The sequence below is a fragment of the Poecilia formosa genome, unplaced genomic scaffold, assembly GCF_000485575.1.
Source record: "Poecilia formosa unplaced genomic scaffold, Poecilia_formosa-5.1.2 Scaffold157, whole genome shotgun sequence".
Lineage (NCBI taxonomy): Eukaryota > Metazoa > Chordata > Actinopteri > Cyprinodontiformes > Poeciliidae > Poecilia > Poecilia formosa.
Genome location: NW_006800096.1, coordinates 946,684 through 964,181, shown reverse-complemented (window position 1 = coordinate 964,181; position 17,498 = coordinate 946,684). Strand labels below are relative to the sequence as shown.

Below are 17,498 nucleotides of genomic sequence, written 5' to 3'. Positions count from 1 at the left end.
CAAAACCTAAACTTTTTTTTTTTTTTTTTTTGGAAAATCTGGTCATTTACCTGTTGAACTAAAACTAGAGAAAAAACATGGGAACCTGTTAAAGTAAGCACGGTAAATTGCAAACAAGGAAACAGATCTGTCAGAAGATCTCTTTTTGCTAAATTTGTGCACGGAGCACATTTTTCTTCTTAAATTGACATTTTTTTTTTCTGTTAGACAGAAATGCTCAAGACAGTCACTGTATTTTATTTATTTATTTTTGGCATTTTTATGCACACGGCAAAAGCAAAAAGAAAACAATATCACATTTTGACCTTTTCACAACATTATTTTGTCTAACAGATATTATTGCTATACATATTTGCATCAAAATGTTGAAGTTTCAGCTCAGTTCATGACTCTACATCAGCATTCCTCGGTTTACTCCAACTATTACTCCAAGCACAAGATTGAGAGAGCCATTTCTGCCAGTAACTCCCTAAACTGAGGCTATCACACACTCCTTATCATCTCCTTGCCACACTCAATCCTCTCCTGGAAAAAAAAGAAAAAAAGAAAAAAGAGTGTCAACCACTTCTTTGCGTTAATACAACCACTTCTCGCCACCTTCCAGGGAGAGTCCCGAGTGGCATGTCAGGCTTTTTATTTCAACACCAGGGAAAGGTGTAAGAAGACAAACCAACAAAGCTCAAAGGTTGACCTCAAGGCTTTGCTTTGTCATATTTTTCCCTCAGGACCAAACACACTTATTGTACTAATTGATTAGCTGCTTCAAGTGGAGCAAGGAGACGCGACTAATATCCAGTGACAAAGAAAATGCTACATATTTGGATTTAATGAATATACGTATAATTTTAGCTGCAGAAGGAGTCATTGTTGGCGTTTTGTTAAAACAAAAAATGTGATCATTTTTGTTTCTTAGTCATTTTATTTAGTCTTTTTTTGTATAAATATTAACACAAACATAACATATTATAATTCAAACTTTTCTATATAAACAGATCAGATAAGCCACAATAGCATGCACATTTTATCAACTTGGAGTGAAACAACATAATGAAGCCCTCCATGATGCACAGGCCCATCTTTATCTGGTATTTTGCATCCTGTACCACATCACAACACACCACTCCCACTGTCGTGTGCAATTATTCTCTTAGACCTAACCTCGGCTGACCTCTTCTGCCAACACACACCCGCATCATCTCAGGTGAAGTGACCTGGTTAGACCTGGTTAGATGATTGCATCTGACGACATTAATGGAAATAATAAGCAATGACAACTGTTTTAGTCCTGATAGGTGAACCGAATATAGGCTGACCTGGAAAAAAAAAAATCTGAATTCTGAGCATTGGCTAAATTACAGACAAGACAAGAATTGTGTAGTTTTGCTTAGAGAGCTATGAAGAGAAACTTCTTCAAACTTTGTTTCCAGTTATGGATTTCATCTGGTCTAAGTGACGCTGCAACTCTGCAGAGAGCAGGCATTATCCTAATGTATTCTGAACAGAGGAAGAATGGACGGTGAACGCAGATCCCTGAGACTTTCTCAGTGTCTGGCTCCCCAGGCGTTTTGCCATTGGACACCAGAGTCTTTGTGAATAGATAATCTCTTCCTAAGAAATTATGCTGAATACTGGACCATAAAAATCAGTTTCATGCCTGTTATAAAATCCTAAAATGCTTGGTGAGGCATTCATATAATTGGTCATTAACCTCCACAAGCCCTCCACAAGCACCATTGTCCTTGCTAACTCCCACTGGTTTTCCCTAATAATAATATTTCATGTTGACGTTGGCTAAATATCCCCCAGTCTGAAGCATAAAGCCGCCACTGTCTGCTTATGCATCATTGGGGGAAAACATCCCACAACCCACTTTTCCCCTCCCAAATTTTTTTTAATACCCACATGTTTCTCTGCAAGGCTGATAGATTTACACAGACTCCAAAAACGTGAAACTACAAGTCTGCCTTCAGCATTTCTTTAAAGGTATGTTCTCATAACTTGCTTACCGTCTTCACTTTTTATATTTTATTGAACTCAGACAACAGAAACACTGCTGTGCTCGAGCCTCCTGACAAAACAAGCTCGTGGCTGTGAGTCCTGTCATCACTGCACGGAATAAATCAAACACTCCGCATGTCTTGGTAACAGTAATACCAGCCCAGAAATCAAATAAGTCTCACTAGATTCCTCGATTACCTATTTGGGTACTTTAAAGGTTACTTGGGTAAGTGTTAGCAAGATGAGATGTGTCGGCTGAAATCAATGGCTGCCGTAGCGTGCGTTATTGACTTATCAAATGTGATGTGGTGGCGGTGTAAATGTAAGAATCGGCAAAGGAGTACTTTTTCCTTTTTTTTTTTTTTTTTTACCATCTGTCCCACTGTTTTATTTAAAACCCCTTAACTGTCACCCTCAAAACACTTACATGTAAGTAAACGTGTCCATGAGGACACCATTGTCTTCATGACAGTTAAGAAGCTAAAAAAAAATCATGCTTAAAAGTAAATGTATAACTTATACACAAGTGCACACTTGTGAAGACGCACAACGGCAGTTGGCAGACTACCATCTTTCAGTAAGTAGAGCCTGTGTTCAAATCCCAACCTGCGGTCTTTTCTACATGCAGCTTACATGTTCTAACTGTGCATGTGTAGGTTCTCTCCAGCTTCACCCCACAGTCACAAAACATGACTGTTGGGTTAATTGGTCTCTCTAAATTGCCCTTACATGCGAGTGTGTGCGTGCATGGTTGTTTGTTCTTTAAATGTCTATGTTGCCCTACGATGGTCTGTAAATATGTCCAGATTGCGTTCCAACCCTCCTCCTAATTTTCATACCTATGCAACTTGGTTAATTTCTGAAAAAAACAACAAAAAAAAAACAAAAAAACAAAAACAACATCAGTGCTGAGGATCAGTTTGCATAAACAAACAAGCGATTCTGTATCCACTTTGACTACCAAATTTATTCGCTATAAATAAGATATATTAATGTAATGTTCCATACCATACATATAGTTTTATTGTTTGGAATATTTGGTAGTATTTACATAGATTTCTATCAACAGCTAAGAGGAAGTAGTTAAATAAGCTCATCACTCAGCAAAATATCCTGGTTGTATACAATATGCCTCTGTGAGATGCATAAGTGACATAAGTGGGCTTGCATTTAAGACATGCTTAAATGATTAAAGATTTTAAGAAATCCAAATTTACAGATTAAGCAAGTCCAAAATTAGAAATTAAGAGAACCAAAATTTTAAGAACAGTCAGGGGAACAAAGGCAATAAAATTCACCCCCTTGAAACTAGAGTTTCTGCCTTTTGTAGGGGTGCAGGGAGCACACCGATAGCTTCCCATATTTGGCATCATTGCTTGTGTACCCTTTAAAAACCTGAAGAGTGATCTTCACGGGACTCAATCTCCATATATGGCAGCACAACATGTGGAATGTGTAAGTTGCTCCAAGCTCTGTCTGGCAATAATGAAAAAAATTAAAATGACAACTGTACTCTTCTCTCAGAAGCTGTGAGGTGCCATGCTACAGTATGTTAACTTCCTGTAGCATTGAAATTGACTTAAGGAATTTTCAGATTTGGTGACTTTAGGTTGGTGAACGCGGAATGCACTTTTACTGTGTGGTAAAGCAAAACAATGGCAGTGGAAGGACGCACGATTTTAGTGTTAGAAATACACCTTAGACTTTAATGCGTCAGTAAATAACATGATGCACAATGAAAAATTAACACAGAGAAAGGAAATAAATTTCAGGATGCTTCAGTGCAGGTGATGAGGTCGATGGAGCAACCTTGCCAGTTTTGGCAAGGTTGTGGAACTGGCAAGGTTCTGTGCAAGATTTTTTTTTCTGAATTTTTTTTTAACAGAAATGAGCTGGCCTGTTAATTAAGTGTGAGCTTGACTCACACATGTCTGTCTCTCTAAACGTAGATATGTCAGAGATAACATTCTAGATACAGACTACACAAGAATGGGAAAATCTACTTATTTCAGAGTGCAGAAAGTGATAGGATGTCACATTAATAAAATAATAATAACCTTTTAAGAAACAGACATATTTTTCTGGCAGAAATTGTCAGCGTGGTTCTTTTCGGGATGCTTTTGAACATAGGAACCTCTGACGGCTTTAGAAATGCTGCATGGCAGATGGAGCTCCAGTTAAAGCATTTAAAGCAAATGAAGTGAAATTAGAGGAAATGCTCAAACCTTTAAGTTGTCATGTTGTGACTTCTTAAAAGTGCTAACACTTAAGCTAAAGCACTGAAAGCAGTATAGCTGTCATCGGACTAATGAACAACGAAAGCCAATTATATCCTACAGGAGTGCCACAAATTATTGCTGTTATTATAGCTGTTATAGTTGTTGTTAAGGTTTATATGAAAGGACTGCCATCAAAGAAAACATCAGAAAATATGTTTTATTGGGAAAAAAGTTAATTAAAACCTACTAATTTTTTTTGTTGTTGATATTTTTATAACCTCCCCTTTTAGGTAGCAAGTCTAATCTCTGAGAAGAAAGACTTTCTGCCCTTCAAACAAAGCCTTTTAAAGTCCCTATCCGTTCCCACCGAGCCTAACGCTGGCTTTGTTAGAAGTAAAATACAGGCAATGTGACATAACGGGTAGAAGAGATAGATCATCAAAAATTGAAGGTGACACTCTGAATTGGCTGGCATTAAGATAAGATTGTTCTCATTCTCCAGAGAGGGAGCTAAAGGCAGCTTACTTCTATAGGAGACGATTTTTGTTGTAAATCCCTGCCTATTACCGTTCCTCTCCATGAATAACTTAGCTGTCCTTGATAGCACAAGTCTGGGACCACATCCTCATTTTCCCCCTATTGCTGACCAATTCTGGCAGATACACGTTGATTTGCAGGAACAAAAAAAAAAAAGAAAAAAGAAAGAAAGAAAAAGGCTGGTGAGCATGAGTGTACCTTTTGTCTCTTCCGGAGAGTGAAGTTCTTCCACAGGAGCAGCGAGAACTGCGTCAGGAGACCCATTATGGCTTTTCCTGGCAGTATCTTGCCAATGTGTCGCGATGGCAACTGGCCCACTTAATAAACCCTGGAGGGAATAAAAAAAGGCAGAGTTTGGTTTTAATACAGCGAAGCAATACATCTTGAGGGAATGCCACTAATCACTCACTTCCCCAAGCCTTGGGGCTTATGGCGCAGCACCTGTTCGAAGAATTATTATCACCTACGCTCAGCAAATCTCAGGACGGCCAACGTCTCAGCATGTGGAGATTACACAGTTTGCCTCCACAGCACAAGACTTTTTTTTTTTTTTTAACAAACATCATGGAACTGAAAGATGATATGACGCACATATTAGGGCTAAAAGAAATTTCTTCTTTCAACATATGGCGTAGTCTTCGTCTCAGAGACTTCTGTCTTCCCGACTGTCAATTATTCAGCTTAAAAGACTATAGAGAACAATAAAAGTAGGGAAAAAAAGGTTTTAACAGCTTCATCACTTTTCATAGAAACAAAAGACTGGTGTAAAATATTTATTGCATATTTTACAGGCTACTCAACCCTGATTACACAGCTAATAAACAAATATGTCTGCTGTGCTATTTTTATGTGGCTACATCAAGAATGACCTTTATTAAAGCTCCACAAGTGAGTGTCTTTCCACTAACTTCACTTGGCTTGTTAGTATGAAATAAGGTACAGGTTTATTAAAACAGGAATTTGGCTCCGTTGCTAGTTTCAATGGACTACTCGAGCCCTCCTTCTTCAACCCTAAGGGAAACCAAACTTAAACTCAACATGGGTACAATGAAGTCAATTCTGCAACAATCGTGCAAAGTTACAACATTATGTACCTTGACAGAAATATTAAGGACTAAGACAGGCATGGAATCCTGATCAAAACCATTGATCACGTCATGACCTTCCAATAACAGACCCAAACTGGGTCCCATAAGAACATCCAATAGAGACTGCTGCTGATGACGCTGGTGAACCCATACTTTGACAATTTAATGTTTGTATGCTTTCACCATTTTGTTGTTTTTCATAGATTCTACGATAACAAAAATAAAATACAAAGTAAGGGAACAAATTGTACTTTTTGCACCAGTCTCCTGGTAACCTAAGATCCAATTTGCAACAGATTGATTGTTTGTTGAGTTCTTTGCCAACACATCATATTCATCTCTCGAGGGATCTTTTTGTGGTTGAATAATTTATAAGTAACAGTTTTACAGTACAATAATGATGTGAAAACAAGAGGAAAAAGGAATCTTAAAACCCAAGAATAAACCTACAACAGAGGAAGCAAAACATAAAAAAAATAAGGAATGATTTGAGACTGTGGCAAAGCAGCATACTCCATAAGTTGTATCCCTTTCAGTACATCAGGATTTGGAGCAGCAGTGTCCAGCTCCAGCTCTCAAGGGCTGGTGTTCTCCCCGTTTGAGGAGGTAGATGTGTCTCTACCTCCTCAGCATGTCAATGTTCTGCAAAGGCCTGATAATGAACCATCATTTGATTAATATGAGCCAGAGGAAGTACTAATGCTACATGCGGCCCAGTTGTAGACAGAACCGGGAAGTTCTGACTTCCCAGTCAGGAAAAATTGACTGGAATGCTCCACCAAGTCTGATTTCGAGCAACTCAGACTTTACAATATGGCTGCTTCTCCTCACACAAACAGTAGTAGGCTGTGGCTGAAATATGTTTATTTCATAAAACGCATGTAAGGGTGTGTCTAAAATCAATGTTGCATGTTGCTCGTGCAGCTCTACGCTGAACAAATTAAATAGGTTTATGTATGGAAAGTAAAGCTGGGCGTTCATAAGAGGTACTGTAAACAACGTTCAGGGGCATCGAAATGTTGAAATTCCGACTTCCTAACTGGAATACCGTTACATCGAGTGTGATGTCAAACCCAGCTCCGGTTTCCCCTTTCCGAGGTAACTGGAATGTGGCAGAAACACATGCAGGATGCTGGACCTTGATGATTGACTTTGGACACCACTGATTTAGGAAGACCAAATATGTTCTGACATGTTACTTTTAAGGTTTAATGTTCTGAACTGTGACCGCGGGGTGGAGCAGGTAGAGGCTTTGGACTTTATAGCCTGAGAGCCGCCTATTGCTAAATTAATCGATGCCGGTTGAACTGAATTATTTCTCTACTGCTCTTGTTCAAAACTCATATTTTAACAGTCACCAGAGGCTGCAAAATCCAATTCCCTTCCATCAGAGTGGCTTTATTTGTAGTGTTTATTATGTGTTCCTGCCCCCTTGGTCCCTGATATTTCTTTGTCTCCTGAAGGGGATGGTTATGGAACTCTACAAGGACAAAAAATAAATAAATAAATAAATAAAAACAACACAAAAATGAAAAGGGTGAGCCATTAAACCGAGGCTTCGTATACATGCGTGAAAACTGAACTCCTTCAATCTCTTGTATAATTAAGTGCAGTGTTCTACCGCAGAGTTTGAGGCTCATCTTTTGAAACATGCAACGGACAAGATGGGAACAGCTCGGTACCACCTCCACTCAGAAATCACGTCAACCGTGAAGGGTAAACAACATCTCTGGGAATTTACTGAAGCTGCGCGTCAAAAAACGTGTGTGTCAGGCGTTGCTTGTATCTGAAGGGGAAAAAAAAATATATTTCCCCCCCCAGTTTTGTGATGTGGGTGAGAGTCGTAGGGAAAAGGAAAAAAAAGCTCAATTCAATGACTTGCTCCTAGTTGAGTAGGGCTACGATTGTGATGGGAAAACAAGAAATCTGCATGTCAAGTCGTTTTCCAGAACTTGATTTTAATCTACGACTTTCTCCTTTTCAAATTAAGTTTGAAGAGACAGTTGCTATTTGGCACTTGTATCGGCTTATTACTGTATCAGTTCCAGAGAAAGCCGAGCTGAAATGAAAGCAGGAAAAGCCATTCCCATATAAAAAAAGACGGCAAACTATGTGGGAAAATATAAGTGGTGATGCATGCCTGACATTTGGGAACTGAAGAGTGAAGTACATTATTTCAGCCTCCAGGATAATCGAAAGCAAAAACAGATATTTGTCAAAGAGCGTGAGAGCAGAGGACAGCAAAGAATGACAGCAAACATCACTTACAAGATGGGTCGCCATGGCCGTCTGAAGAGCATAATGGTCCCGGTGCTTCTTTGTTCAATCTGTCTTTTTTTTTTTTTTCTTGTCTGCCTCCAACTCTGTCTTATGATCAGTGCAATTTTCACAACAATGCAAAAAATTCTAGACAGTAAAAGCGGTGTCCAAAAAGGTAAACATGTCTGCCGACAGGTGAGAAGGTTGTATTTGGGCTCCTACCACATAGGTGTCAATATACATTGGTATCGCAAAGCAGGAGAAATAAAATAAAATATCATGTTAATCTTTTTTTTTTCCAGATAAAATTAAATAAAATTTATAGTGGTTCTCATATGAAGTTGTACTTTTCTCTGGTATAGGAATATATACCTTGATATAGATATATAAAAAAAAGCAAAACCAAAAGCTGGTTTCAAAATACTCTCTACTAAAGAGGTCGATTTAAAACAGTCAAGTATTTTCCATTTTTAGAAAATACATAACTTAATGTTATTCATTTAAAAATTCTGTAAAGCACGTGGGGAATCAAAGGTACATTCGGCTTCCTGTTGGATGACGGATGTTACTCTCCCACGTTAACAGTTTTACGACGGTTCCAACAACAACCAAACTCTCCGGTCTTAAAGGAAGAGTTGCCGCAGCGCTGCCGTACTGCCATCTGGGGCTCTACTAGATCGTGTTAGTCCAGATGAAGAACATGAGCTCATAGAAAATTATATTTATCCTTCTCCCATTATTCTAGTGCAAATGTATTACCTCAACATATCAATAGACATCAAGCATGACTGGATTTTCCTGTTTCTCTAGAAAGAAAAAAAAAGGAATGCTGTAAGATATGATTTTCCTCTGGTGACCCATCAGCAGCCATGTCCTTCAGCTCTACAGCGCCGTGGGCCACTCCAACCTCTGCAGTTTCTGCAGCATAATCACCCGCCTGTGGCAGTGGTGAAAACCTCCTTTGTATCGTTGCATTGCCTTTTTACTGCAGCGCTGCACCTTAAGCTATCAGCCCCCCCTGTTCTCCCTTCAGGCACGTCTCATGCCTCCACCAAGCTGTCAGTAGGAGAGGGTTTACTGACCCCAAGATGAGACTTAATTTTCCTTTGGAGCCCCCCAAACTGAATTCTCAGCAAAGAAAGCCGAGTTTCTGGATAATATAAGCACCTTTTCCTTTTATATTCAGAGATCATAGGCACAGACTGTAACACGCACCTCTAAAAAAAAAAAAAAAAAAAAAAATAAGGCAGAACAATGCAATGCGCAACAATAGATTTAATGCTGTGAAATCAACTAACCTGCCACGTATCTCTCAAAGCTCAATTATTCTAGTGCCAAGATGATTTTACTGTTCCAGTTCGCATTCTGAGGATAGCAGTGTCCTCGTCAGAAAATAAGCATGTACACACTGCAAGCAGTGTTACACATAATGAAGAAAAGCCCTTTTCCACGGCTATTCATTTTCTCGACAGACTGACTCAGACGCGCACCCGTAATTACTTATTTGGGTTGAGAGTTATGCCACGCTTGAGAGGACAATGTGGCCAAATTGTGCTGCTGCACCCTGGTGTTACGGACCTGAATAAGAGGCTGTGCCGACATTAAATTTGAAAACAAATAAATTACTCATAATGGGGATTTTTTTCTCGTCCTTTAGGTGAAAGAATAGAAAGCGACTGTTGTTGAATAAGTGCTTAACACAGCTCAAGTCTGGCTGAAGGTAAAAATAATGCTTTAAACACACATCCTGATAATTCAGTTTGGAGGTCAAATGGTTTGACCCCTTTGATTTAGTCAAATAAGTCAAGCTTCATATTTTGACCGCTGATTCGACGGTATGTACTGTACATATGGCATTAGAATGTGCAAGAGTGAGACAGATGATAATTCTTTGATTTACAATGTGTGACAAAGGATTGTTAAAATGTATTTAAGCCAAAGAATGTCAAAAGTTAGTCGCCCAAAATATCGACAATAATAACATAACGATCGCAGCCAAAAGAATTTCTGGAATGCCACAAGTCAAAGTAATAAAATAAAAAAAATAAAAAAGTGATAAACAGAAAATAAAACTCTTCATAAAAAGATAACAGGTCAGTTTCTAAACCCGTTGCCCTCTGACCAGAGTGTAGCTATCTGCTACTTCATCAAGGACAATCCATCGCGTTACGTCATCTGAAACCGATTTGTTGAACGTGACAAGGAGTTCCAACAGCCTCCACAGTCACCAGAATTCAACTCAACGGCGTACCTTTAGGATGCGATGAAATGGAAATATCACACCAGGAAGTGCAGCTGAAAAATCTGTTGCAACTCAGTGACGCCGTCATGTCCATACAACCAACCATCTCTGAGGAACAGTTCCAACATCCAGCAAAATAACAGCAGTTTTAAAGGCGAAAGTGGTACCGAATGTTCTTAATTCTAGATTTCAGGCTGCCTGCTATATTACATGAGCAATCCTATATTACGTGAGCAAGTGGCATTCCCGGAAAGGAAAGACTATTCAGTTGTCCTTCCAAGAGCAGTAAAATACTGTCATAATGTTACAGTACAATTACAGCAGGCCATTGCCCTGCAGGGCATTTGCTGCGGGTTATTTTCACTGGAGAATATGTTGGGTATCTGAAAATTGTGCCACGGCGGAGCAAAGCTGTCAATCACATCTTTCTGCTAATTGCTCCTTCATTAGAAATGAATCAAAGTGATGGCTAAAATATTATGGGATAAATCTTAGCAGTTAGTGAATCATTACTGCAAGTCAATCACAGACATGCGTTTGGTATATGTGCGGTGCAAAGGTATACAAGCTCTCGGCTTCCACTTAAAGCAGTAAATCATTGAAGTATATAACTCAACGGGGGGGTCAAAGCTCACAGCGCTTCCAGATTAGCAAACCAGCTCTCTGTCAAATTTTAAATACACTCGCATTCAAAATCCAACGCTCAATTAACAGTAACTTTCTCATTTCCGGTGATTTTTTTTTTCTTTTTTTTTTTTTTTTTTCGAAAATTAGGCATTGCTTTATTTTTCCTTGTTTTCGCCTTCTTTTTTTTTTTTTTTTCTTTTTGTACAGCAGTAGCCCGCAGACCAGTTTAATAAACGTTTTCAAATGCAATAAGCAGTTCTCAAGGCAGTCTATTTGATCTCCTGCTCCAGTCTAGACGGGAGGGGAGGAAACACATACACAGCTACTCCAAGCCCAGAGCCTGAGCGAGCCTCAGGAGTACAGGAGCGAGCTACAAAAAAAAAAACAACAGCCAGACCAAAGACTGCATCACAGGAGGCCTGGCTGCAGAACACGTGTCCTGTTACAGAACACAAACTGTCAGAAACAACTTACCTCCAAGCTGTGCGGTCTTTACCCATCAGCACATCCTAGGGCTTCTAGTTTTTACCTGCCGGGGCCTCTTATGCCTCACCTAAGAGAGAACTACCTCTCTCTTATTTCTCACTCACGTGCCGTCCTCCTGTGTCCGCCGTCCTCTTTCACCCACAGTCATAAAATATGCAAATGGCCTCAGCTGAGAACACTGTGGTGACTGTAGCCACGGTAATGCTCCAACCAGGAAGCACACAAGAGTCGTACATTACACAGAAAATTCCCTAAAGCTTAGTCCCGCAGCAGACTGTGTTTGTCAGCTTCTTGTTTCTGACTGAGCGAGGAAGGGCAAACAGGAGCACTGACCTGCGTTTCATTCGCCTCGTGCGTCTCAGTTTGGGATCTAGTCACCTACCTGTTGACTTGGCTGTTCCTGAGCTGATTAGTCTGAATTAATCCTCTTCTTTTAATAAATAAAGCATTAGTCGGAGAGGTTAGAGACCAGATGGGATCGTAAGAAGTTCATTTATTTGTTCATTTGTTTACTGAGGGACGAGGCCAAGATGCACGTGTTGATGATACTGTCGATGCTCAGCCGAATGTGTCACATGGGGGAGAGCAGCTAAGTGCATCGACCGTAGGCTTTTATAGCAACAATATAATTTGGTAACAAGGGGGCTAAGAGTTTATTATTCAGGATGATAAAGAATAATACCAAAGGTGCACTGGGAGGATATAATTATGTAGATGAGATGGGTGTTTACTGAAAGCGAAGACGAGTAATGAAAAGAGAAACCTCACACTGGATGATGCTTCTGTCATGTTAAAACAGTTACAGATGTTGGCTTCGTGCCGTTTTAATTTCACCTCAATAGGAGCCATGTTCCACTGTATAACATCCTTGTCTCTAACACGCAGTTACTCAAATTGGCGTACCTCCAATAGCAAAGCTGGACTTTGACTAGGCCATTCTAACACAATATGATTAAATCTAAACCATACCGTATCTCTATTTTTAGGGTCATTTTATAGTCAATAGCTATTTTAAAATTTGAACTCCAAAGTAGTATAAGTGGATATGCAGCAATGTAGGTGCAATGCTTTGAAAATGTATTTTCGTCTTTGTAGATTTCTTTTTTTTTTTTTCACCATATTTTAGATCATTAAACTAATTTGAAAACTACAGAATACAGTTTCCAAGTGATGGTTTCAACTTCTTTATCCAACTTGGTCATATGCAAATGTTAGGATCCCTTACCTTTTGGAAAGCTGAGTTAAATGTTACGTTCCACATTCTTGTCAAACATGTAGAATAAGAAAATCACTTCCAGGGAGCCTCTTTAAAAAAAAATAACAAATTAAAATGGAGTCATCTTTAAGATCTCAAAAAGCAACACATCATGCCCCGATCTGGAAATTAGTCTAAAATAAAAATAATTATGATTTTTACAAAGACTTTCCAAAAACAGCACAATGAATAGATAAAGTCTAAAAGCAATCAAATATACAAAGTTGTTTTTCACGACTCTTGCCAAACAGTCACCTTTAATGCTCCTTTCAAAGAAGCTAAGTTTTCCAGTACTTGCAATCACTTAGGGGTCAGTGTGACTTGTACTTCAGTTGGGGGCCCAGACTCTCAATTAGTTACACACATTTGAGCTCATGGAGCCCAGGTGAAAGACTGACTTCTCAAAAGTAATTGCTACAGCTAATGAAGTGCTGCTGCTCGAACGTGCCAGTGCTGTGGAGTACGTCTGTCGTTCCCAGGTCAGTAAACCTTTTTATTCTGCCATATACAACAACAAAAAAGAAAGAAAAAAGAAGAAGAGTGCCACTTTCAAAGGATAATGTGAACAGAAGCTTGCCTAATGCACTCAGTAAGTAAGGGAAACTAGCGAAAATCCATCAGAAAAGCAGATTTTCCTCCTGGCAAACACTTCATTAGCTGGTTTTCACCTTTAAGGAGTTCATCATCTATAAATCATGTACCCTCCCTGGGACTTGTACATTGAGTAATTGGGAGAGCCATTTCCTATTCTGAAATGGAAAGCAGTGATTGAAATAATTTGTAAACTGTGCGGATTAAAGTGTCCAGGAGAAAGATTAGCAAAAGTAAAACTAATAGGGCATTTTGGATAAAGCCCCCAAATGTAACCAGGAAAAGACAGATTAATTAAACAAAGCCGGGTGAAATATTCTCTTCAGCCTTGGCTTGTTCCAAGCTGTACTTTAATCACGTTGTGAGAAGACTCCCCAATGGAGCCCTTTAACACTTTATTCCACTCCTCTGCTCACACGAGTACCAATGTTTCCTGTGATTTACAGTGACATTATCTTCTAGACAACAATGGAGGAACAGTAAAAACATTTTGTAGCCTACAGTGTTTTATTGGCCAAGTGAACAAAAAAAAAAGAAAAGAAATGAAAAGTTAGCACAGAATGACTTATTTGCAACAAAGTTTGAGTTGGAGGTTTTGCATCATTAGGCTCATGTGCATGTGTGTGTGTGTGCGTCTTTGTATTTTATACATTGTAAGGACCATTTTTCAAACACACTACATTGTGGGGACCCATGTGTTGTTTTTGGGGTTAGAAGTTAGGCTTAGAGATAAGGTGTGAATTGAGTTTATGTTAGGTATACAGTAGAAATGGTTAGGTTTAGGGTTAGGTCAACAGAAAAGAATAAAAAGCAAATGGAAGCCACTTCAAAGTCTTTGTGAAGGCAGAACGACATACCATCTCTGTGTGAGTGTCCTGGTCATTGCCCGGACATTGACTGCAGTTCTAAACTCCTGAAATTTCCAGTGAAGAGAAATTGGATCTTGAAGTGGAAAGACAATAATGGTTAAGAGTTCCTTGTAAGATTTACAGTGGAGTAAAAAAAATAAAATAAAATAAAATAAAATAAATACAAATTTCAAAGATTTGTCCTGGAGCCCAGGGGAACTTGCAGAGAGCGTTTAGAAAAATCTGGAAATAACAGGTAGTTTTAGCAACGGTCACAAAACACCAGTGAACCTCACCTCACAAGGCTCCACTGCTGAAGGAAGAAAATGCTGAAGAATGTTGAAACATGTTTAAGGTATTCTGCAGAGAATTGGACAAGCCAATGAAATGAAAAAATAAAAAAAAATTAATGTGTGTTCCAATTAGGCTCATTTGTCAGATCGAAAGGTTTTAACTTTGATTCACCGGAGTGCTAAAACCTTAGAAATGACTTTGTAAGCCTTTCCAGACAATGTCAGTGAGCTTGTTTTTAATACTTTGTTCTAGCCAATATCGGGCATCTCCTTAGAACCGTTTATATTAATATTCATTCATCTTACTGAGTATAACAATGTTTTTATTAGTTGTAGCTGTGCTCACAATCAGTCACTTGTGAATTATTCTATTCAGCAATTATGCTAATCGGATTCTTCTTTCAGATAAATTTACGGACACTGAAAATATGAGAAGCGCTGCAGAATTAGAGCCGGTTGTGTGGCTTTCACTTCTTTCTTAGCAAGTGAAAATTCATCCTGAAGGAGAGAAAAGCAGAAAACTTGAGGGAAAACAAATAATGGCTTTCCTCAACAGATATTGTAGCTTGATTCTGACTGCTGGCTCTGGTTAAAATTGCATTTGTTTTGACTTCAGCCAACATAGCCCACACATACTGTAAAGAGGGATAGGTTTTTAAAAAAAAAAAAAAAAACTTGGGTAGTCTGTTTTGACATTAATGCTACATAGCCTGCAGAGAGAACATAGTGCAGAGAAAAACAAAGAACAACAACAACAAAAAAAACCAAAAAACAGCAGAGCTATTTACACATGCCAATTAGACCAAAGAAGAAAAAGCAGCTTTGAGGTATTTCTGTGATAAATTTGTAAGATTCAAAAGGTTAAATTGGTACATTTCTTATATGCATACAAAGGTTAAAAATTACACAGTTAATAAGTTGTAAAGGAGTTTGCTCTGTAGAGACAGAGTTGCAATAACGAAGAAAACCAAAGGCAAACTGAAACCCAAGTGATCTGACGGACTATGTTGAAGATTTTCACCCTGAATTAAGGTAACTAATGCTAAAACACCAGAGGAAAAGTTACATTACATGTGTGAGAGAGTTGTTGTGCTCAGTTTTTACTGGCAAAGTTGGAGCAATTCTTATTATTTCCCTTAAGACATTTCCAGTAAAAAAAACTTTTCTATTTTTTTTTTTCCAAAATACGAAAGTACAAATAATGTCAAAATCTCAATAAGACAATTCTTACAAAAATTTCTGCATATGCAGATTTCCCATTTTAGCTCATGAACAGTAATCAAGTTAATTGCTGAAGTTTAGATGAAACACAGGGCTTATTGGTTAAAGAACCCAGTTAAACATAGGATTTTTTTTTCCTCACCGGTGCGTGATTTTAATCTATGATCAATGGGTTCGTCTGCCCGGTCACAGCCAGACGTGGCACCTGCTGCTGCTCTCGCATGGAGAACCACAGGAACAACAGTTCCAACCTGGTTGTTTGCCTGCATATTGATGGGGCTCGAATCTGCCCTGATATAATCTGCAGTACTTGCTTTTGCCCTCTTTAACTTACACTAGCAGTGTCAATGTAAGGGACGCCAACGTCTAACATTGTAAAAATTACATACGGAATCTGTCAAGAAAGCAAAAGTAAGGCAGGTGTACATTTGAATAGCATTAGCAAGGCAGTGTGACGTTAAGCATAAATTGTGTGCAACACCCATTAAAATAAATACACAGTAATTTAGCCAATCTTGGTTCCTCGTTTATTGGATGCTTCTGAAGGCACGGTTAAAATTAAACTGTTATAGTGAAAAGGCTGTAACTTACGTTCCTCCTAGTAGATGATACTCCCTGCGTTTCTGCCATGTTGAAACATGTCCAAATTAATGTCATCAGCGGTTTATGTGAACACAACAAAGTTTTAAAGTGTGAGAACATGTTAAGAATACCCTGACAAGAAACCATCTGATAACTAAAACTAAATGGGAATTGTTTGATTGAATCTATATGCGGCTTTTCAAGATATTTACGTGAGAAATATCTGGGGGGGAAAAAAGTGAGCATTTTGTGGAGCCACCTTTTGCCACAGTTTCAATTCTCTACCAGATTCAGACATCTAGAGACGAAAATTGTTGCCAATTCTTTTCAGAATAGCTCAAGTTCAGTCAGACGAGACGCAGAACATAAATTTTCTATTTTAAGCGAAGATTCTAAATTTTGTTGGTCTCTAAATCTTTGCAGCTGTACATTTGCGATAATTTTTCCTTTTCAAGAGTCCAATCTATGACACATTTTCGTCAACTTAAGTCTTATCTGGAGGAGCCCAAATATGTTCTGGGTGGTTGCAATGTATTTTCTCTAGGTGAAATCAGAATAAAGGTCAATACAAATCCAAAGCATACCTTTTAGATTTTTATTTGTACAGACTTTGGTCTCTTAAGTCATTATGTACCTTTTTATTATTTCACAGTTATGTACTTCCTTGTGTTATCACAAAAAGACACATTAAAAGATATTGAAGTTTGTGGTTGTGAAGGGACAAAATATGAAAAATTTTGTAGAGATTAATACAAAACAAATACAAGATGCTTCAACATGGCAGAAGACCATTTATTTTTCTGACAATCTATTTGCTCTAAAGCTCTATTTCATATTGACTACTCGTGACTTCTCCGCAAACCTCATAAACAACAAAGTCCAATTGTCCCTTTTAATCTCTCTAGCCTTAAATATTAATATTTATTCACTGAACTTTTAATTTGCTTCCTGGCAAAAACGTTTATTGATGTTAGTATTCAAAATATACTTACCTCAACCTCATTTCATGTTGCAATGCTTTTACGTTGCGTATTTGTTTAATGGCTTTAAGTAGCCTTCTATATAGATCCATCAATCCTTTTTCATTATTTTACGGCTCAGTAATGAAAGAGTGAACTAGAGCTGAGCTGTACTGACTTAATAGGAGCTTTTAGCAGCCCGTATACTGTCCATTTCATTTTGTAGTGCTGGGTAAGAAGTTTATGTCCTTGGCATTTCCAGAAGTCAACAACCCGTAAGCTTGGGCCTTGAG

The 17,498-nt window shown here is 38.5% G+C and overlaps 1 protein-coding gene across 1 annotated transcript in view; it reads right to left on the bottom strand.

The window, feature by feature from the left end:
* The window catches only part of LOC103146371 (ATP-binding cassette sub-family A member 1), a 209,605-nt gene that overhangs the window by 167,434 nt on the left and 24,673 nt on the right, over window positions 1-17,498 (bottom strand). The window contains exon 3 of the mRNA XM_016677511.1: window positions 4,953-5,082. Coding sequence (XP_016532997.1) covers window positions 4,953-5,018 — 66 coding nt within the window. The 5' untranslated portion in view covers window positions 5,019-5,082. The remainder of the gene's footprint in view (window positions 1-4,952; window positions 5,083-17,498) is intronic.